This window comes from Sapajus apella, unplaced genomic scaffold (genome assembly GCF_009761245.1).
Source record: "Sapajus apella isolate SASKATOON/1434 unplaced genomic scaffold, GSC_monkey_1.0 scaffold143, whole genome shotgun sequence".
Classification (NCBI taxonomy): domain Eukaryota; kingdom Metazoa; phylum Chordata; class Mammalia; order Primates; family Cebidae; genus Sapajus; species Sapajus apella.
The window spans coordinates 2153896-2176769 of NW_022437083.1; the positions used below are offsets into that span (position 1 = coordinate 2153896).

The following is a 22874-nucleotide window of genomic DNA, read 5'->3' on the forward strand; positions in this document are numbered from 1 at the left end:
ATCTCAAAAAAAAAAAAAAACAACAAAAAACAAAACAAAAAAAAAACCATGAAGAGAAAATATGCGGCTGGATCTATTCAGAAGGAGCAATTTTAAAAACTGTTTTGAGGCCAGGCGTGGTGGCTCACACCTGTAATCCCAGCACTTTGGGAGGCCGAGGCAGGCAGATCACTGGAGGTCGGGTGTTTGAGACCAGCTTGGCAAACATGGTGAAACCCTGTCTCCGAAAAATACAAAAATTAGCTGGGCGTGGTGGTGCACATCTGTAGTCCCAGCTACTCAGGAGGCTGAGGCAAGAGAATCTGGTGAACGCAGGAGACGGAGGTTGCAGTGAGCCGATATCGCACCACTGCACTCCAGCCTGGGCGACAGAGTGAGACTCCAAAAATGAATGAATGTAAAAATGTTTTGAGCCATAGCAGTATTCCATTAGCACCAACTTTGGACTGACATCCACCACTGTGCACGTGTGTAATCAGAACAATTCATGGAGTGAAGGTGAGGGACGCATAGACACTATAGAACGGGAAAAATAAACTAGCAATCAGAAGGTAAGGACAAATGTGAGGGCATAGAAAGTGGAGGCTGAGAAGAGTGTAAGAGGTTATTGGTACAGAATTTCATAGAGCTCCGTGCAGAGTGGCAATTACATACTTCAGAAAATTATAGAACCTCAGCTGTGGGCCGGGCGCGGTGGCTCAAGCCTGTAATCCCAGCACTTTGGGAGGCCGAGGCGGGTGGATCACGAGGTCAAGAGATCGAGACCATCCTGGTCAACATGGTGAAACCCCGTCTCTACTAAAAATACAAAAAATTAGCTGGGCATGGTGGTGCGTGCCTGTAATCCCAGCGACTCAGGAGGCTGAGGTAGGAGAATTGCCTGAACCCAGGAGGCGGAGGTTGCGGTGAGCCGAGATTGCGCCATTGCACTCCAGCCTGGGTAACAAGAGTGAAACTCCATCTCAAAAAAATAAAATAAAATAAAAATAAAAATAAAAATAGAACCTCAGTTGTGGAAGAGACCTTAATCTTTCTCTCAAATTGTTGAAGGAGTGCATATTTATTATAAAAATTAGGAACTGTCATGTTTGTAGTATTTAGCTTTGTGGCCAATTTCCATTCATATTCTTTAAACATTTCCTTTGTTTTGGGTTAATAATAAAATGTGATTAAGTTCTGTCTGAAAACATGGTCGCAGTATTCTAGATGTTAAGAGAAAACTTCAGGGATTTAAAAAATAGTTTCAATAGGTGATAACGAAGTTTCAGATTTTTTTTTTTTTTTTTTTTTTTTTTTTTGAGATTAAGTCTTGCCCTGTCACCCAGGCTGCAGTGCAGTGGTGTGATCTTGGCTCACTGCACCCTCCACCTCCCCGGTTCAAGCCATTCTCCTGCCTCAGCCTCCTGAGCAGCTGGGACCACAGATGCGAGCCACCATGCCTGGCTAAATTTTTGTATTTTTAATGGAGATGGGGTTTCACCTTGTTGGCCAGGCTGGTGTCAAACCCTTGAGCTTAGATGATCTGCCCACCTTGGCTTCCCCAAGTACTGGGATTACAGGAGTGAGCCACCGCGCTCGGCCCATTATTTGTTGGTACACTGCCAGGCATGGTTCACATGTTAAGGGTACAGCTTTGACCAAGGCATGGTGTTTGTCCTCAGGAAGCTTAAAGGCTAACAGGAAAAGACACATGATTAGGTACAGAATACAGTGAGAGAATGGTAAGGAGCTGATATGGGAGCACAAAAGAGGGAGGTCAAGAAAGGCTTCCCGAAGAAATAATTTTTTATCTAAAATCTGGAAGAGACATGTTTCGGGCAGGAGCAACCTGTGCAGAGATTTGGACACACATAAATACAGACAGAGATAAGAGGGGAGACAGTAGGTTTAGGCAGTTGGTAACGCCAAATGAATAAAGCACAGGTAGTGCAACAAGTGGAGCTCAAGAGAGAAATGGGAGGTTGGAGTGGGCCTTGTAAGCCATATTAAAAAAAATCTTGGCTTCACCCGGGCACAGTGGCTCATGCTTGTAATCCTAACACTTTGGGAGGCCGAGGTGGACGCATTGCCTGAGCTCAGGAGTTCAAAACCAGCCTGGGCAATATGGCGAAACCCTGTCTCTACTAAAAATACAAAAAAATTAGCCAGGTGTGGTAGCATGTGACTGTAGTCCCAGCTACTCGGGAGGCTAAGGCAGGAGAATTGCTTGAACTTGGGAGGTGGAGGTTGCAGTGAGCTGAGATCATGCCAGTGCACTCCAGCCTGGGTGACAGAGTGAGATTCCATCTCCAAAAAGAAAAAATCTCGTCTTTATTCTGAGAATAATGGGGAGTCAAGGGTTTTAATTAGAGGAGTGAGACCAGCCACTGTGGCTCACACTGTAATTCCTGCACTTTGGGAGGCTGGGGTAGGAGGGTCCCTTAAGGCCAGCAGATGGAGATCAGCCTGGGCAATGTAGTGAGATCCCATCTCTACAAAATATATTAAAAATTTATTTATTAAAAAAGGAGTTACATCTGATTTGGCTTGCCTTTTTTTTTTTTTTTTTAAAGAGTTACTTGGCTGTAGTGGAGAAGAGATAGCCACAGAGATCAGTAGAAGGCTATTGTATTAATCCAAGAAAGATAGGTAGTGGTGTCCTGACAAATGTTAGCAGTGGAGAAGTGGACTCTGAAAGATCGTGGGAAGAAATCAAAGTCAAAATGAAGCTTAGGATTCTGTTTTGGACATCTAGGTATATAACAGTGCTATTTATGCAGGTATGGAATAGCAGAAGAGGTATGGGGAAAAGTTGGTTAGTTCAATTTTGGATGAGTCAAGGTGTGGCTAATGGGACTTCCAAATGGAGCTGTTCAAGCGATGAATATTTGGGTCTAGAAAGATGAGTGAGGCCGGGCGCGGTGGCTCAAGCCTGTAATCCCAGCACTTTGGGAGGCCGAGGCGGGTGGATCACGAGGTCAAGAGATCGAGACCATCCTGGTCAACATGGTGAAACCCCGTCTCCACTAAAAATACAAAAAATTAGCTGGGCATGGTGGCGCGTGCCTGTAATCCCAGCTACTCAGGAGGCTGAGGCAGGAGAATTGCCTGAACCCAGGAGGCGGAGGTTGCGGTGAGCCGAGATCGCACCATTGCACTCCAGCCTGGGTAACATGAGTGAAACTCCGTCTCAAAAAAAAAAGAAAGATGAGTGAGAAATCTGTCATGTTGATGGCAGATAAAGTTACAAAAATGGATAAGGTGAGGCCCAGTGGCTCACACCTGTAATCCCAGTACTTTGGGAGGCCAAGGTAGAAGGATTGCTTGAGGCCAGAAGTTCAAGACCAGCTTGGGCAACATAGCAAAGACCTCATTTTTACAAAAAGTAAATAAATTAACTGGGCCTGGTGGTGCGTGCCTGTAATCCTGGTTGCTCGGGAGGTTGACTTGGGAAGATAGCCTGAGCCCAGAACTTTGAGGCTGCAATGAGCTATGCTGGTGTCACTACACTCCAGCCTGAGTAACAGAGAGAGACCTTGTCTCTAAAAAAAAAAAAATTAGGAAAAGACAAAGGATGGCATCTTGCAGGAGAATGTAGTGTGAGAAATAGTGACTCCAGGACCCAGTGCTGAAGGAACATCAACATCTGGGGAACTGCAAAGAAGGAAGTGCAGAGAAGCCTCAGTGAAAACCAGAGATGTAGGGGGAAGACCAGAGAATATGATGGCACTTAAAACATCAGGAGTGGCCAGGTTTGGGAGGCCAAGGTGGGTGGATTATGAGGTCGGGAGATCAAGACCATCCTGGCCAACGTGATGAAACCCATCTGTACTAAAAATACAAAAAATTAGCTGGGCATGGTGGCATGTACCTATAGTCCCAGCTACTGAGGAGGCTAAGGCAAGAGAATCGCTTGAACCCAGGAGGCAGAGGTTGCAGTGAGCTGAGATTGTGCCACTGCACTCCAGCCTGGGCGACAGAGTGAGACACTGTCTCAAGAAAACATCAGGAATAGCCAGGCAAGGTGGCTCATACCTGTAATCCCAGCACTTTGGGAGGCCAAGGCGGGTGGATCACCTGAGATCAGGAGTTTGAGACCAGTCTGGCCAATACGGTGAAACCCTGTCTCTACTAAAACTACAAAAAATTAGTTGGGTGTGGTGGTGGGCGCCTGTAATCCCCACTACTTGGGAGGCTGAGGCAGGAGAATCACTGGAACCCAGGAGGCAGAGGTTGCAGTGAGCCGAGATTGCAGCATTGCACTCTAGCCTGGGCAAGAAGACTGTGACTCTGTCTCAAAAAAAATAATAATAAAGTGAAAAATTATTTGGTAAATGGAATAATTACTCCCTGATTTTTCCTTTGTTTAGCTAATCCAATTTAACTTCAAGATGGCTCTCTTCTTCTGTCCCTCTGGTACTTCAGAACCTTAGGAGTTGATAAAATTCATAGATGTGGCTGGGTGCGGTGGCTCACTCCTGTAATTCCAGCACTTTGGGAGGTCTAGGAGGGTGGATCACGAGGTCAGGAGTTCGAGACCAGTCTGGCCAACATGGCGAAACCTTGTCTCTACTAAAAATACAAAAATCAGCCAGTCATGGTGGCAGGGCCTATAATCCCAGGTACACAGGAGCCTGAAGCAGGAGAATCTCTTGAACCCAGGAGGCGGAGGTTGCAGTGAGCTGAGGTCATGCCACTGCACTCCAGCCTGAGCAACGGAGTGAGACTCCGTCTCAGAAAAAAAAAAAAAATTAACATCTGTGCAGGACTTTAGGTGCTTGAGGTACTTTGGGTTTATTTACTCACCCTGTCAGGTGGATAAGTCAGATGGGAGTTGGAGGCCAGGCAGGTAAGCAACTGGCCTCCAAGACTGGGACTGTCCTGCTGTGCCCCACCCTGTGTTTCCTGAGGCTCTGAGCCGAGTTTCTGGCCTCTCTGCCTTGTCCCCGCTCTTCCATGCCCCAGCTCCACAGTTTCTCAAGGATGCAGTGAAGCCAGCCGGCACCTGATGGTTAGGCAGGAGGGGAACAACTACCCCAAGGCCCATCACAGCCAGGAAGAGGCACAGTGCCAGGCCACAGTCTGGAGCGGGTGAGGTGGGCAGCTCCACCCGTTCCACTGGGATCGCTAACCCTGCAGCTCCAGAGAGGGTCCACTGGCCCACACAGGCCCTGTCCACATGCTCCTCCAGGGACCAGCTTGTTGGAGGGCTTGTTGCCAGTGTTCTTGTGCATGGTAGATTCTCAGTAAATGTTTGCTGGCATGAAAACATTTACGAATTGCAGTGGCCTGCCAGTTTAGCCCACATGCTTGGCCTTCTGCCCTCCCCAGGGCAGCTGTACCTCAGATCCTGTGGTAGAGATGATCCCCAGACCAGGTGGTGACAGGTCCCACTAGGTTGGACTGTGGTGTCCTCTGGCTATGGCTTGGTCAGTCTGGCGTGCAGTCAGGCAAGGACTTGGCGGGCCGGGCTGCCTATAGCCTAATCTGTTTTTAGTCTCCTGTTTTCCAGAATGTCATGTAAGTAGAATCACAGTGTGTAGCGTTTTTGAGTCTGGCTTCTTGCTCTTAGACTATTGCATTTGAGATTCATTCATGTTGTCGTGGTTAGTAGTTCCTTCCTATTTATTGGGGAGTAGTATACCATTGTATGGTTATACTGTGCTTCGTTTATGCAGTTAGCAAATGAAGGACCCTTTCTAGTTTGGGGACATTGTAAATAAAGCTGCCAAAAACATTAGTGTACAAGTGTGTGAATAGCTTTTAATAAATACCTAGGAGTGTGTTTATTGGATCATATAATAATAGTTCTATAAACTTTCTAAGAGACTGACAAATAAGCTGTTACTTTTCAGTATAGTGACTTTTGAAAGTGACTTTGGAAAGTATAGTGACTTTGAGAGACTGATGCAGGAGGATTGCTGGAGACCAGGAGTTTGACACCAGCCTGGACAACAAAGCGAGAGCCCTGGCTAGGTGTGGTGGCTCATGCCTGTAATCCTAGCACTTTGGGAGGCCGAGGCAGGTGGATCACAAGGTCAGGAGTTCGAGACCAGCCTGGCCAATATGGTGGAATCCCATCTCTACTAAAAGTACAAAAATTAGCTGGGTATGGTGGCAGGTGCCTGTAGTCCCAAGCTACTCAGGAGGCTGAGGCAGGAGAATCACTGGAACCTAGGAGGCGGAGGTTGCAGTGAACCAAGACTGCACCACTGCACTCTAGCCTTGGTGACAGAGCGACAGAGTGAGACTCCGTCTCAAAAAATAAATAATAAAAGACAATTCCAGTTGTTCTGCATTCTTGTCAGCATTTGGTATTTTTAGTTGTCTTTTTGGTTTTTTTTGAGACAAGATATCACTCTGTTGCCCACGATAGAGTGCAGCTATGTTATCATAGCTTCCTGCAGCCTCAAGCTCTTGGGATCAAGGGATCCTCCTGCCTCAGCCTCCTGAGTAGCTGGGACACAAGCACACACCACCATGCCCAGCTAATTTTTAGTTTTCTATATAGATGAGGTCTCCCTGTGTTGCCCAGGCTGGTCTCAGACTCCTGTCTTGGACTCCCAGAGAGCTGGGATTACAGGTGTGAGCCTCCACCCCTGGCTTTTTTTTTTTTTTTTTTAATGGACTCTTGCACTGTCACCCAGGCTGTAGTGCAGTGGTGTGATTTCTGCCCACTGCAGTGTCTACCTCAGTCTCCCAAGTAGCTGAGACTATGAGCACGCACAACCACACCTGGCTAATTTTTGTATTTTTACTAAAGACAGGATTTCGCCACGTTGGCCAGGCTGGCCTCCTGGCCTCAAGTGATCTGCCCACCTCGACTTCCCAAAGTACTGGGATTACAGGCACAAGCCACCACATCCAGCCATTTTTTTAAGCCATTTCAATAAATGTGTAATGGTATGTCATTGTGGTCTCAATTTGCATTTCTCAAATGACTAATGGTACGGAGCATTTTTCATGTGATAACTTACTATCCATAAATCTTTCAAGCTCCAACTTTTAATTATTAGATTTGAGAGGCATAAACTTACTCTATCAGATTGCTATAAAAGTTTCTGAGTACTTCAACTGAAACTTGTGTTTTTATCTTGTCACAGACTGGTAAGAGATGACTGGCCTGAGCACTCCCATTTGGGCAGCACTGGTCTGGGCAATGGGGGAGCAGAGACTAGAACCCTGGCGTCTTTGCTCCTGGGCCTATGCATTTTCCACTGTTGTCAGTACTTCCCTTGTCGTTGCTTCCTTGTTTGAACTAAGAGTATTTGCCTTATCTGTCCTCTCACTTACTCATTTGATTTCTCTGTACTCAGGTTTTTGTTTTGTTTTGTTTTGTTTTTTTTTGGTATGCATTGAAAAATGTTTTCAATGTTTGAAAGCTTAACAGCTCCAGGATTAGAGACTGATGAGGTTAAAATTTCAGCTTATTTCTCAACAGCTATCATTCACTCCCATATCCTTGGTAAATAATTTAGCTTACTTTGGTATCATTGCTGGGGAAAATGCAGAACCAAAGAGTAACTTCTTGTCCCTATCATTTCTGTAGAGGGATTGCTGTATATATATCTTTTGAAATGGAGTCTCACTCTGTCGCCCAGGCTGGAGTGCATTGGCGCTTTCTTGGCTCACAGCAACCTCTGCCCCCTGGGTTCAAGCAGTTCTCCTGCCTCAGCCTCCCAAGTAGCTGGGATTATAGGCACCTGCCATCCCACCTGGCTGATTTTTGTATTTTTAGTAGAGACAGGGTTTCATCATCTTGGCCAGACTGGTCTTGATCTCCTGACCTCGAGATTCTACCCTCCTCATCCTCCCAAAGTGCTGGGATTACAAGCGTGAGCCACATTGCCCAGCCTATTATTATTGTTTTCAAAAATCTTTGTGGTTGCTGTACTTTGGTCTCTTGACGGCAGTGAAGAGATTATCACTATCCTTCTTTTGGCACTGAAAGTAGTGTTTAATATACATTAGTGTATAAACTAAGAGATAGCAGCATGAAAATGGCCACTCATAAGTTGTGTGCCTCAGCTGGGTTAAGTAATGCCCTTTGGTGCCATTAATTAGCAAGTGTAAAACAGATGTGGAAAAGGACAGATAAAGGATGTTCTAGAAGGGGGGTTATGTGGTGAGAAACAAAAGTAGAACTCCTGCTATGGAGTATAGATGCCTGGATTAGATTAAGCTACCCTGCTGCTACCTACAATATTGGAGCCTCAAAATAAGCCCCCTCACCCACTCCCCCCCTTTTTTTGGGATGGAGCCTTGCCCTGTCCCCAGGCTGGAGTGCAAAGGCACGATTTTGGCTCACTACAATCTCCATCCCCTGGGGTCAAATGACTCTCCTGTCTCAGCCTCCCCAGTAGCTAGGATTACAGACATGCATCACCATGCCCAGCTAACTTTCTTTATACTTACAGTAGAGACAGGGTTTTTCCATATTGGTCAGGCTGGTCTTGAACTCCTGACCTCAGGTGATCCACCAGCCTTGGCCTCCCAAAGTGCTAGAATTACAGATGTGAGCCACTGAGCCTGGCCCCAGTAAGCCCGTTTTTAACAAGTTTGCAAATAATTTAACTCAGTAAACTTGTCAAACTTGTTTTATTACCCACCCTTAAAAAAAAAAAAAAAGATCGCCGGGCCTGGTGGCTCTCGCCTATAATCCAAGCACTTTGGAGGCCAAGGCGAGCGGATCACCTGAGGTTGGGAGTTCAAGACCAGCCTGACCAACATGGTGCAACCCCGTCTTCAAAAAAAAAAAAAAAAAAAAGATGTGTTCTTCTAACTGTAGTAAGAAAGTCCAAATTCTTTACAGCTTATCCATCAGAAATTGTTAAGTACCTCTGGGGTGTGTAGGTAAAATGTATAACTTCACTCAGCTTGTTTATTACTGTTCCTTCCCTTACATTATGTAGCCCTCCTTCCTTTTCTCTTCCCTTTCAGTTAACCTTCTTCATATTCCTCTGTGTAGCTCAGTGGTAGTGTTATTGGCAATTACAGTAGGACTGTTCCATCCATTCCAGAAGTTTAACACTTGTATTAATGCTTTGACTGCTGACAAATTACCGCAGATTGTGTGGTTTAACACACATTGATTCTGTTATGGTGCTGGAGGCCAGAGACTGAAATGAAGGTTTGAGCGGTCTTTTGGGGGACATTTTTCAGTCCACCACATCACCCCTGGCTTCTCTCTACGTTTTAGTGTCCCTGACTCCCCAGGCAGGAAACACCAAAAATGGTCTGTCATGTTACTGAATGCCTCTAATGCTTAGACACAAAAACCACTGGAACCTTTAATTATCTTTCAGTTAGCTCCTGTTTCTAAAGTGATTCACTAAGTGATACACTAAGAATGACTGATTATACAGGAACAGATGGCTTAGTTTGGCTTTATTTAAGAAAGTGAGTGGTATACTTTGCTTCATGGACTTCTTTCTAGCACTACCTTTGTTCAGGCTTACCAACATTTAGTATGTACTTCCTTTTTAAGAAATCTGCATGTGTAGAGGTACTTTTTTTTTTTTTTTAGATGGAGTCTTGCTCTGTCACCAGGCTGGAGTGTAATGGCATGATCTGGCTTGCTGCAACCTCCGCCTCCCAGGTTCAAGCCATTCTCCTGCCTTCTGCCTCTGCATCCTGAGTAGCTGGTACTAGAGGCGTGCACCACCATGCCCAGCTAATTTTTGTATTTTTAGAAGAGACGGGTTTTCATCATGTTGGCCAGGATGGTCTTGATCTCTTGACCTCGTGACCTGCTTGCCTAGGCCTCCCAAAGTGCTGGGATTACAGACATGAGCCACCACGCCTGGCCCACTTTTTTAGGAAAGCTCGTGCAGGGCACTATCCTGACAGACTCCAAAGATGGAAGTCATCCTGTCAGATTGTTTATTTATTTATTTATTTAGAGATAGGGTCTTGCTCTGTTGCCCAGGCTGGAGTGCAGTGGCGTGATCTTGGCTCACTGTGGCCTACATCTCCTGGGTTCAAGTGATTCTTCCACCTTGGCCTCCCTAGTAGCTGGGACTACAGATGCCCACCACCACTCCTGGCTAATTTTGTTTATTTTTAGTAGAGATGGGGTTTCACCCTATTGGCCAGGCTGGTCTCCAATTCCTGCACTTCGGCCTCCCAAAGTGCTGGGACTATAGGCGTGAGCCACCACACCCAACCTCAGATTGTTACCTGTGGTATGGTAGCACCGTCTCAGGAATGTGCTCCCTAAAGATTAGGTTCTCACGTTAAATGATTGTGGATAGGGTGGCAAAATAGTCTTTCCCCTGAGTGTTGACATCATCTGCCCCCAAATGTTACAGGTGTTATTTCCTTTACTGTAGTTTTATTTTTTGTGTGTTATAAAGTCATTCTCTGTAGAATACTTTTAATAAATTCTCTTCTAATGTTAAGCTCTATAGACCTATGGATCTTAGAAATTTTGGAATGCATACTACTATTTAGTTTTCTACTGCCTCTATGTCAGCTCTCAGTGTTTCTCGGTCACACTGGAGTGCTGTTACAGATTTCTTTGAAGCAGATCCCTTTCATGTATCATTTTGTTCTCTATGCATACCATTCACTTTTTTCTAGTGTAATAGTTTTTTTTGGTGTCTTCATTGTACTGCTTTTTGAAAAAAATGAGTGTTTAACTTGAGTGAGACACATGTTCATAGCATCAGATGAGTGAGAAAAAGAAAACTGAGATGTCTTTCTCTGCCTGTTCACTGTCTGTCAAAAACATATTTCCCCATAAGCTATGTATATTCACACTTTATACTTCCATGTCGTTTGTGTACATATAGAGTACTATAAACTTAGGACAGTCTTTTCCCTCCCTTCCTCCATTCCTCCCTTCCTCCTTCCTTCCCTCACTCTGCTCACAGCAACTTCTGCCTCCTGGGTTCCAGCGATTCTCCCTCCACCCCCAGCCTCCTGAGTAGTTGGGATTATAGGCTCCCGCCATCAAACCCAGCTAATTTTGTATTTTTAGTAGAGACTGGGTTTCACATGTTGTTCAGGCTGGTATTGAACTCCTAACCTCAGGTGATCCACCTGCCTCCGCCTCCCAAAGTGGTGGGATTACAGGTGTGAACCACTGTACCTGGCCAGTCTTTATTAATAGCTAACTGATGATTAAAAGGTGTCCCAAGTTCTTTAATGTGAATTTTATGGGTTTTTTTTTTTTTTTTTTTTTTTTTGACAGGATTTTGCTGTATCACACAGGTTGCAGTGGTATGATCATAGCTCACAGCAGCTTCAAACTCTTGGACTTAAGCAGTCCTCCCACCTCCGCCTCCTGAGTAGCTGGGACTACAGGAACATGCCACTACACCTGGCTAATCTTTTTATTTTTTGTAGAAATGAGATTTTTATACCATGTTACCCAGGCTGTTGTCAAGCTTATGACCTCAAGCAGTTTGTCCACCTTGGCCCTCCAATGTGTTGGGATTACAGGTGTGAGCCACCATGCCCAGCAAATTCTCATAATTCACAGAAGCACTTTGTGAAGTTGATGAATCCCCATTTTATTACGGAGGAAACTGATGCCTAAAGAAAGTAGTAACTTACTCAGAGTCATACTAGTGAATGACAGAAGTAGGATTCAAACCGAGGTTTATCTGAGTAGTTTCTAGGCTCTTATTACTTAATGTCTGTTCTGTACTCCTAAGCATGAATACAGAAGGGAATATGAATAATGTTTTCTCTTTGTTACTGGGCATAAGACAGGGCAGAGGCAAAATTTTAATACATTTATTTTAACTTCTTGCTGTGTCTGTATCTCCAGGTGTTCAATGTTTTTTCATGCCCTAAGTTGCCCTCATATGGTACTGCAGGCCTTTCTTTCTTCTTCTTCTTCTTTTTTTTTTTTTTTTTTTTTTTGAGATGGAGTCTTGCCTGTTGCCCAGGCTGGAGTGCAGTGGTGCGATCTTGGCTCACTGCATCCTCCGCCTACCAGATTCAAGCAGTTCTCCTGCCTCAGCCTCCCTAGCAGCTGGGACTACAGGTGCCTGCCACCACACCCAGCTAATTTATCTTTATTTATTTATTTATTTTTAGTAGAGATGGGGTTTCATCACATTGGCCAGGCTGGTTTCGAACTCCTGACCTCGTGATTCACCCACCTTGGGATTACAGGTGTGAGGTACCGGGCCCAGCCCAGGCTTTTCTTACCTCTCCTCAAAAAGGCACTTGTGGCACTAAAGCTACATATATCCCTTTTCTTCTAAATCAACACCCTTTCTCTCTGTATATCAACTCTAAATTTATTGTTACTGGCTTTAAAGAGAAGGCAATATGATTGAATTAATTTACATTGTGAAATGATTGATACATCCTTAACTCCAGTAAGTGTTCATATTTTTAAATAGAATGTTTACCCAAATTAATCTCTGAATTGGAAGTATTACAGGCAGCATAATAATGTGGGAAAAAAATAGGCACTTAGGAAAAGACTTTTGGGGTAGGCAGACTAAATGCTTGACAGGCCTGCTTGCTTGAGGATTGACTTCACAGGTTCTGGTTCTCATCAGAACCCACAATTTCTCTAACTGGTTCCCCAGCAGTAGCATTGGAGTTCTGATAGATGAAAGGTGGTAGAAAGAATGGCAAAAACAGTTGTATGCAATGGCATTTTTAAGTTGAATTTCCTTTTTTTTTTTTTTTTTGAGACTGAGTTTCGCTTTGTTGCTTAGGCTAGATTGCAGGGTCGAGATCTCGGCTCACTGCAACCTCTGCTTTCTGGATTCAAGGGATTTTCCTGCCTCAGCCTCCTGAGTAGCAACTGGAACTGTAGACACCTGCCACCACGCCCAGCTAATTTTTGTATTTTTAGTAGAGACCGGGGGGAGGGGTTCTTACCATATTGGCCAGGCTGGTCTTGAACTCCTAACCTTGTCATCCGCCCACCTCAGCCTCCCAAAGTGCTGGGATTACAGACCTGAGCCACCATGCCTGGCATAAATTGAATTTTCTATGACCAGATAAGTTTGTGAGTGAAAGTAGCCAGTGTTGGTTGCTGTTATGGCAGCAGTGAGTTTCACTTCTCCATAAGTGAAGTGGTGCTGCTTTTTTTGTGGTGCTTTAATGTAGTATGAGCAGTTATACAAGAGCCAAAATAATGCAAACTTGGTCACTTAATTCTCTAAAAAGAAAGATTGGTCCATACCTTGAGAGGCTAGTTTTAGGGTTCATTGGGATGCACGTTAACAGGTCATGCATCTCTGCTAGAACAAGCAGCCAGAAGTACTCTTCCAGTAAGAAACCTTTAATTTTCAGCTGCTGTCTGAATTAAAACAGTAGAGTACAGTAGTCACCGAACTTTCATAGACTAGCATTTAAGAAGTATGATAATACAACACATTATAACTGGAGATAGTGTACAAATATTAGGGAAACACTGAAGCAAAGGTTCAATGAGTAAGGTTTTATGAGTAAGAATCTGAAAGTATATGTGTCTTGAAATTATTTATTAAATTTGTGCTGTTTTGCCCCAGGAATTTGTATTTACTTAACATAAGGTTGGCTATTGGGATATTTGAACTTACCCTTTCCTTCAAAAAGTTGCATTTGTGTTTTCGTTTTGAGATTTCGTTTTTTAAAAGGTGTGTTTTCTGATGGATAGAATGTTAAATCTGTGTATACTACAACTTAAGAACTTTCGGTTTAGCTCTACCGAGAACTTAGGAAGGAGTAACTGGGATGAAAAAAGTGAGATCTGCGATAGTTGAGTGAGGTGAGTTGTTTTTTTTTTTTTTTTTTTTGAGATGGAGTTTTGCTCTTGTTGGCCAGGCTGGAGTGCAATGATGTGATCGGCTCACTGCAACCTCTGCCTCCCATGTTCAAGTGATTCTCCTACCTCAGCCTCCCGAGTAGCTAGGATTGCATGCATGTGCTACCACACCAGGCTAATTTTTTGTATTTTTAGTGTAGACCGGGTTTCACTGTGTTGGTCAGGCTGGTCTCAAACTCCTGACCTCAGGTGATCCACCCGCCTTGGCCTCCCAAAATGCTGGGATTACAGGCGTGAGCCACCCCACCCAGCTGAGTGAGCGTGTCAAGTTTGAGAGACAGAAGAGCTAGCAGAGACAAGGGTAGAGATTATGAGTTGATGGAAAAGTATATATTTGTTCTTGCTTCAGAGTGAGGACGGAGGGGAAATGTTCAGACCGTAAGAAAGGTGGGTATTTGATTTGTTTTCCCAACCACCATCCAAATCATGTAAAGATAGGGCTTTATATAGTCCTACCAAGGAACTGCCTAGGTCATGTAGGTAGATCCATGTGGCTGAAGGGAATGGTATAGAAGTGAGATGAGAGTAGAGGGATATAAAATGAGAGAGGTGAGGAACAAATCTTGTATGCAGCTTAAGAGGGATTAAAATTTTTCCAATCAGCAACACTGGACTGTTGAAATAGAGAGACAGACAATCAAACTTAACATTATTTTGCAGTGTTGAAGGCACATCCGGCCCTCCATATCCGTGGGTTCCATATTGGTGAGTTTAGCCTATGTATTGAAAATATTCAGGGAAAAGGCTGGGTGCAGTGGTGCATTCCTGTGATCCCAGCACTTTGGGAGGTGGGCAGATTACCTGAGGTCAGGAGTCATGACCAACCTGGCCAACATGGCAAAACCCCTTCCTACTAAAAATACAAATATTAGCCAGATATGGTGGTGGATGCCTGTTATCCGAGCTAGTTGGAAGGCTGAGGCAGAAGGATCACTTAAGCTGGGAGACAAAAGTTTGCAGTGAGTAGAGATCGCACCATGGCACTCCAGCGTGGGCAACAGAGTGAGATTCTGTCTTATTAAAAAAAAAAAGGAGGCCGGGCGCGGTGGCTCAAGCCTGTAATCCCAGCACTTTGGGAGGCCGAGGCGGGTGGATCACGAGGTCAAGAGATCGAGACCATCCTGGTCAACATGGTGAAACCCCGTCTCTACTAAAAATATGAAAACATTAGCTGGGCATGGTGGCGCGTGCCTGTAATCCCAGCTACTCGGGAGGCTGAGGCAGGAGAATTGCCTGAACCCAGGAGGCGGAGGTTGCGGTGAGCCGAGATCGTGCCATTGCACTCCAGCCTGGGTAACATGAGTGAAACTCCGTCTCAAAAAAAAAAAAAAAGGAAACAAAATATTCAGGGAAAAAGAAAACATTGTTGCATCTCTACTGAACAGTATAGACTTTTCTGTTTGTCAGTCTCTATAGTATAACAACTGTTTACATTGTATTAGGTACAATGTAATAGCATTATTGTTATACATTGTATTAGGCATAAATCATAGGTATATGTATTAGGTACAATGTATAGTATAACAGCTGTTTACAGTGTATCAGGTACAGTGTAATAGCATTTACATTGTATTAGGTGCTATAAGTAATCTAGAGATGATTTAAAGTGTAGATTGTTTGCAAATACTGTACCATTTTATATGAAGAACTTGAGCATTCTCAAATTTTGGTATACTTGGGCGGTCATGGAACCATTCCCCATGGACACCGGAGGGATGACTATATATCAAAAGGGGCCAAGAGGAGTGAGATTCAGTAATTCACGTAGGAGACGTTGGGGGCTTGAACTAAGACGGTAGCAGTGCATATAGAAAAGGTTGGATGGAAGTGGTATTAACTAGAAGGAACTATAGGTCTTTTTGGTTGACTGATGGGACCTTCACTTGGAGGAGAAAGAAAAGTCTAAGAATGTTTCTTAAATTTGAGTAACGTATCAAGCTCTTTTAAAGGAAAAACCTTCCTGGTCCTGTGTAACTTAAATTACCATATATACGCAGATCCCAACTGAAAGGCAATTGTTTTTCTCTAATTTCAAAAAAAAAAAAAAAAAAAAAGGATATTTGTGGTAGGTTAGTGTACAAATGAACAAAGTAACATTTCTGGTGATTTCTGCATGCATGAACTAGATGAGGGGAGGATGAGGAGGATAAGGGCATTGCAAGCATGTAATTTTGTTTGACTGCAATAAACTGTGTAGGATGAGGAAGAAGAAAGGCAAAGCCAGAGAAATAGGCTGAGGCTTTCCGGGTCATAAAGGCTTGAATTTATACTGCAGGCATCCGAAGAAAGCCGTTAAGGGATTTTAAACTGGAAGATGATATATTGAGACTTACATTTGGAACGTATCTCCCACAGCGAGGTGGGAAATGGAGTAAGATCAATTAGGAGCTTATAGAAGTAATCAAGGTAAGTGTTAAGGACTTGCCTTAGAGACAGTAATAGTGCAGAAGAGAAAACAAATGAGAGACATTAAGAGTAGAGTTAGCACTTCCATTTCTTTCAGTAAGGATAGTGTAGAGCGAGGCCGGGTGCAGTGGCTCACGCCTGTAATCCCAGCACTTTGGGAGGCCAAGGCGGGTGGATCACGAGGTCAAGAGATCGAGACCATCCTGGTCAACATGGTGAAACCCCATCTCAACTAAAACTACAAAAAATTAGCTGGGCATGGTGGCACGTGCCTGTAATCTCAGCTACTCAGGAGGCTGAGGCAGGAGAATTGCCTGAACCCAGGAGGCGGAGGTTGTGGTGAGCCGAGATCGCGCCATTGTACTCCAGCCTGGGTAACAAGAGCGAAACTCTGTCTCAAAAAAAAAAAAAATGGATAGTGTAGAGCGATAACGTGGATAACCCTGTTGCTGAGGAAAAAAGTGCTGAATAAAGTATGTATAAAAAAATGTTTTTTTGGCCTGGTGTGATGACTCATGCCTGTAATCCCAGCACTTTGGGAGGCTGAGGTGGGTGGATCACCTAAGGTCAGGAGTTCAAGGCCAGCCTGGCCAACATGGCAAAACCTCATCTCTACTAAAAACACACTAGCTGGGCGTGGTGGCGGGCACCTGTAATCCCAGCTACTTGGGAGGCTGAGACAGGAGAATCACTTGAACCTGGGAAGTGGAGGTTGCAGCAGTGAGTCAAGATTGCACCATTGCACTCCAACCTGGATGACAAGAGTGAAACTCTTTCTCAAAAAAAAATAATAATAATAATTAAAAAAAAATACATTGTTGGGTCAAGTGTGGTGACTCACGCCTGCAATCCCAGCACTTTGGGAGGCCAAGGCAGGTGAATCACCAGGTCAAGAGACCCAGACGATCCTGGCCAAGATGGTGAAACCCAGTCTCTACTAAAAATACAAAAATTAGCTGGGTGTGGTGGTGCACACATGTCATCCCAGCTACTTGGGAGGTTGAGGCAAGAGAATCCCTTGAAGCCTGTAGCCCCAGCTACTCAGGAGGCTGAGGCAGGAGAATGACTTGAACCCGGGAGGTGGGGGTTGCAGTGAGCCGTGACTGCACCACTGCACTCCAGCCTGGCAACAGAGCGAGACTTTGTCTCGTCTCAAATCAAAACAAAACAAAACAAAATTATTGGCTGGCAGCAGGCTAAAAATGAAGAATGCAGATGTTAGCCACCTTTAAAGCAGATCTGGTGGAATCTGTCTGCACTGGATGGCTTTAAACTTCCCTTTTGGTAGACTCATGGGTCTCAGGAAACAATGCTTAGGGCCTTGCCAAGAAGGAAAGGGGTCTGAAAGAAAGCCCCTCCCCTTCATGAAGCAGAGAGTAGGATGTTTCCACCTTGGCAGTGGGGAGGGGATGTATGGACATGAAGATCTTCACAGAGAATTTATAACAAGGATTGTTACAGTCACATTTCCCATGTGGTCTTGAAAAACTTCCAAGTCCAAAATATATTTAAAGTGGTCTCTGTTTGGTAGTGCCCGTGGGTGACTTGCAAAATCTGTCAGATCATCCTCTTAGGAAGAAATGTACCTTCAACCCCAGGCTTCAAAATTCTACAGATTAAAATTCCAAGGCACTTGAGATCACAGTAAAAAACATCACAAATCACACATAAACTGTGGCACAGTGAGTAAGATCCACCAGGAACAAGAGACAGTGACCTATAGAGACTGTAGAAAATTTATATTTTCCCTTAGTAATTGCAATACATTTGGTTAATATGTTTGAAGAAATGACAGATTGAAATAGGAGTATGAATTAAGGATCTCTAAAATATGATTAGGCAGATAAAGATGTCAACAAAAACAACTTCTAGTTATAAAAAATTAGCTGAAATCAAAAGCTCAGTGAGCAAGTAAAGAAACAGATTGGCACAGCTAAAGGGATAATGTGTGAACTGGAAGATAGCATTGAAGATATTACCCACAGTGCACCAGAGAGAGCTAAAGAAACAGTATGCATATGAAAGAAAGGTTGAGACAAAAAGTCGGAGTGAAGGGTTGTGCCATACCTCTAATTGGAGTTACAGAGGAAATAAGTGTGAATGGAGGGGTGAGGCAGTGGTCAAATAGAAATTACTGGGAAATTTTCAGAATTGATAAAAGATAATCTTCAAGTGGCAGAAGTCCAGTGAACCCCAAGGAAGATAAATCACCCCTGACAAATCAGTGAAATGCAGAAGGCTAAAAAGACAGAGGGCCTTACAAGCAACTGGAGAGAAACAACAGATTGCTATAAAAACATTTTTCTTTAGTCTGGCAACTGATTTCCCAGCAGCAACAACAGAAGCCAGAGGACATTGGAATGCTGTCTTCTATATTCTGAGAAAAAATAGCTGTCAGCTTTGAAATGGCATACCCAATAAAACTGTCAGGAATGACAGCAAAATACAGACATTTTTCAGACAGAAATTGAAGAGCATTTACCACCAACAGAAGGAGATTCTAAGGGACGTAATTCAGATAGAAGAAAAATCATCCCAAATGGAAAGCTTGAGGTGCCTTTTAGTGGCCATAAAATGTTCAATTTATATTCTATTATTAGACATTTATGTTGTTTCCAACTTTTCAATATAAACTGAAACTATGCTGGACATGTGTATGAACATGTTTATACATATAGTATTTTATGTAGATTTTATTTTCTTTTGACTAGAAGCCCAAATTACTGAGTCAAAAAAGGAATGAGTATTTTTGTTTCTGGAATACATGTTGTAAAATTGTTTTAAAGGACCGTACCAATTTACATTTCATTTAGCAGACTGTTAGCTTTACTTTATTTACAAATGAGTAAGTTTGTGATAAGGACATTTTTAAATGATGAAGATTGACATTTCTTACCAGATTTTGACTTAGTTATGTCTTAGACAAAAATGATCCATCTTGCCGGGCGCGGTGGCTCACGCCTGTAATCCCAGCACTTTGGGAGGCCGAGGCGGGTGGATCTCAAGGTGAAGAGATCGAGACCATCCTGGTCAACATGGTGAAACCCCGTCTCTACTAAAACTACAAAAAATCAGCTGGGCATGGTGGTGCGTGCCTGTAATCCCAGCTACTCAGGAGGCTGAGGCAGGGGAATTGCCTGAACCCAGGAGGCGGAGGTTGTGGTGAGCCGAGATCGCACCATTGCACTCCAGCCTGGGTAACAAGAGCGAAACTCCGTCTCAAAAAAAAAAAAAAAAAAAAAAAAATCCATCTTTCTTTGCCATTGGTATTAAAGATGCTTTTGGTGTTTTTTTTTGAGACGAAGTCTTGCTCTGTTGCCCAGGCTGGAGTGCAGTGGTGCGACCTCTCACCGCAGCCTCTGCCTCCCCTCCTGGGTTCGAGCAGTTTTCTTGCCTCAGCCTCCCAAGTAGCTGGTATTACAGGTGTGCGCCACCATATCCAGCTAATTTTTGTATTTTTGGTAGAGACTGGATTTTACCAGGTTGATCAGGCTGGTCTCAAATTCCTGACCTCGTGATCTGCCCGCATCAGCCTCTCAAAGTGCTGGGACTACAGGTGTGAGCCACCGAGCCCAGCCTGATGCTTTCTCTTTAACAGGAACAGAAATGCTAACTGGAATGTATTCTTTCTAACAAAGCATTTCTAACTGTCTAAAATGTAGTCTTTCATTTTTCTTTATCTTTTTTCAGCTTGTTCCCAAATATATACTTGGGCCATTTAAATAAATGGCAAAGAAAAAGAAAAAAATGCTTTAGTTGTTGTTAGTCTTTTTTCTTTTTCTTTTTTTTTGAGATGGAGTTTTGATCTTATTTCCCAGGCTGGAGTACAATGGTTTGATCTCGGATCACTGCAGCCTCCGCTTCCCGGGTCCTCCCAGGTTCAAGCAGTTTTTCTGCCTCAGCCTCCTGAGTAGCTGGGAGTACAGGCATGTGCCACGACGCCCAGCTCATTTTGTGTTTTTAGTAGAGACAGGGTTTCTCCATGTTGGTCAGGCTGTTCTCAACTCCCGACCTCAGGTGTTCCGCCTGCCTGGCCTCCCAAAGTGCTGGCATTGCAAGTGAGCCACTGTGCCCAGCCTAGTTTTTGTTTTATTATGAAGGATGATTACTCTTTAATGCTGCCACATTCTTTCCTAGCTTTGTGTATTTTACGTCAAGAAAGTGTACATTTTTTCTAGCTCTGTGTATTTCACAATGCAAAAGTAACCAGTAAGTTTAAGAAAAGAAAGTCATTCATTCCGAAAGGGAAAAATACTATTAATTTACTTGGGAATTTTAATATGAGCTGAATTTAAGAGGTTGTCTTTTTTTTTTTTTTTTAACGTTTTTCCTGTCTTTTTACTGTTTCAGGTGCAAGTGAAAGTGTAGGGAAACACATGCTTGAAGCGTGCAACAATAACCTGGAAATGGCGGTCACTATGTTTCTGGACGGTGGAGGGATCGCTGAAGAGCCCAGCACCAGCTCAGCAAGCGTCTCTGCCGTCAGACCACACACCGAGTATGAATTTATTACGTGTCGGCAGGAGCTGTCTGTTGCCTAAATTAAGTAGTTGCATTTTAATCAGAGCTAGTTCAGTTCTCTGGTTTTGAAATAAATGAAAGGCTGAAAGCCTCTGAAAGTATCAGGTGGAAATTTTTGTAGTTACATAGTTTAAATTCTTTAGAGTACTGTCTTGCCTTATTTAATCCTCAAAGGATCCATATAGGCTCTGTGAAGTCGGGGAGGTGGGGTTGGTGGGAGTGTGTGGTGCTGTTCTAGGATTGGCCTATGGCAGCAGCAAACAAACAAGCACGTTATTGGATGGCATTATCGACATTTTACCAGTAAGGAAGCAGAGGCATAGCCATTTCCCTAAGTACACAGCAATGAAAGCAGTAAAGCCCAATAAAGCTCAGATTTCCCAATTTTAGATTTTTCTACATTGTCACAAATGTTTTGAGTTGCCATGAAAAATGCTTGAAGATAATTCTAGTCCTTTATTCCTTAGTTAAATGTAGTTAATCTGTAGAAGCATCTTCAGCATATTTGAAACTGTAGTATATAGAAAATAGTAATAAGCAGTGAAGAGACTTGGTGTCTTGGCCATTAATAATTTATACCCATGAGAGTTTGAAGTAAATAACTGTTGGGCAAAACTCCAGCAGTCTTTGGAAAACATGAGATATGCACCTTGCTCAAGGGAAAGCCATTAATTTTTGAAACAAAAATTTTTAAAGGTCCTCAAGATGCTCATAACTTTTTATAAGTCTCATTGTTTACAACATGAGATATTAAACAAGAGGAATCCTTTTAAATAGGAATAGGCAAAAGACCAGGATTTTAGTTCTACTAAATTAGAGATAAATTTAAAAAGCCAGATCACATGCAGACATAATTGTTTCTTTCATTAATCGAGTTCCAGATACCAGCATAATTGTTTTCTCATGAACTACGAACTTTAGAGATCATTATTAATACCTTATAAAGTTTTTTCTGGCCAGGTGCAGTGGCTCATGCATGTAATCCCAGCACTTTGGGTGTCCAAGATGGGCGGATCACCTGAGGTTAGGAGTTCAAGACCAGCCTGGCCAACATGATGAAACCTCGTCTCTTCTAAAAATACAAAAATTAGCTGGGTGTGTTGGTGCCAACCTATAATCCCAGCTACTCGGGAGGCTGAGGCATAAGAATTGCCTGAGCCCAGGAAGGGGAGGTTGTACTGACCAGAGGTCATGCCGCTGCACTCCAGCCTGGGTGACACGGGAAGAAAGACTCTGTCTCAAAAAATAAATAAATAAAAATAATGTTGTATAGTTTTCTTCTGTTAATGTTGGCCATGTATTTCACTCCCAGTATAGCTCAAACTTTTAATAGAAATCAGTATGAATCTAATATTTAAAAAAAAAAAAAAAAGTCCGGGCACGGTGCCTCCTGCCTGTAATTCTAGTACTTTGGGGAGGCCAAGGCAGGAGAATGTGTTGAGCCCAGGTATTTGAGACCAGCTTGGGCAATATAGCAAAACCCCATTCTCTACAAAAAACATACAAAATCTCAGTCGCGTGTGGTGGTGTGGGGCTGTAGTCCCAACGACTTGGGAGGCTGAGGTGGGAGTATCACCTGAGCCTGGGAGGTGGAGTTTGCAGTGAACCATGATTTTGCCACTGCACTCTAGCCTGGGTGACACCGAGTGAGACCTCCTGTCTCAAATAAAACAAAAAAAACACCTAATATAGAAACTTGAATAGCAAATATTCATGGTTGATTTGGGAGAGCACATCTGGCCTCATTGTATAACACATGCGTTCTCAATTGTGTTTAGCAACAGCTTTTTGTTTTGTTTTGTTTTGTTTTGAGACAGAGTCTCACTCTGTCGCCAGGCTGGAGTGCAGTGGCGCGATCTCGGCTCACTGCAACCTTCAACTCCTGGATTCAAGCAGTTCTCCTGCCTCAGCCTCCCAGGTAGCTGGGACTCCAGGTACATGCCACCATGCCCAGCTACTTTTTTTTGTATTTTTAGTAGAGACAGGGTTTCACCGTGTTGGCCAGGATGGTCTCAATCTCTTGACCTCATGATCCGCCCGCCTCGGCCTCCCAAAGTGCTGGGATTACAGGCTTGAGCCACTGTGGCCGGCCAACAATAGTTTTGATAAATGAATACCCTTTCCTACTGAATTACCCTGTAACTTGGCTTGGATGGTATGTATTGCTAATTGATTAACATTTGATAAT

The 22874-nt window shown here is 43.6% G+C and overlaps 1 protein-coding gene across 1 annotated transcript in view; it reads left to right on the forward strand.

Moving 5' to 3' along the window:
- Nucleotides 1-22874, forward strand: part of UBXN7 (UBX domain protein 7) — a 73298-nt gene that overhangs the window by 5825 nt on the left and 44599 nt on the right. Inside the window, exon 2 of the mRNA XM_032264203.1 lies at nt 20516-20663. Within this exon, the coding sequence (XP_032120094.1) occupies nt 20516-20663 (148 nt within the window). The remainder of the gene's footprint in view (nt 1-20515; nt 20664-22874) is intronic.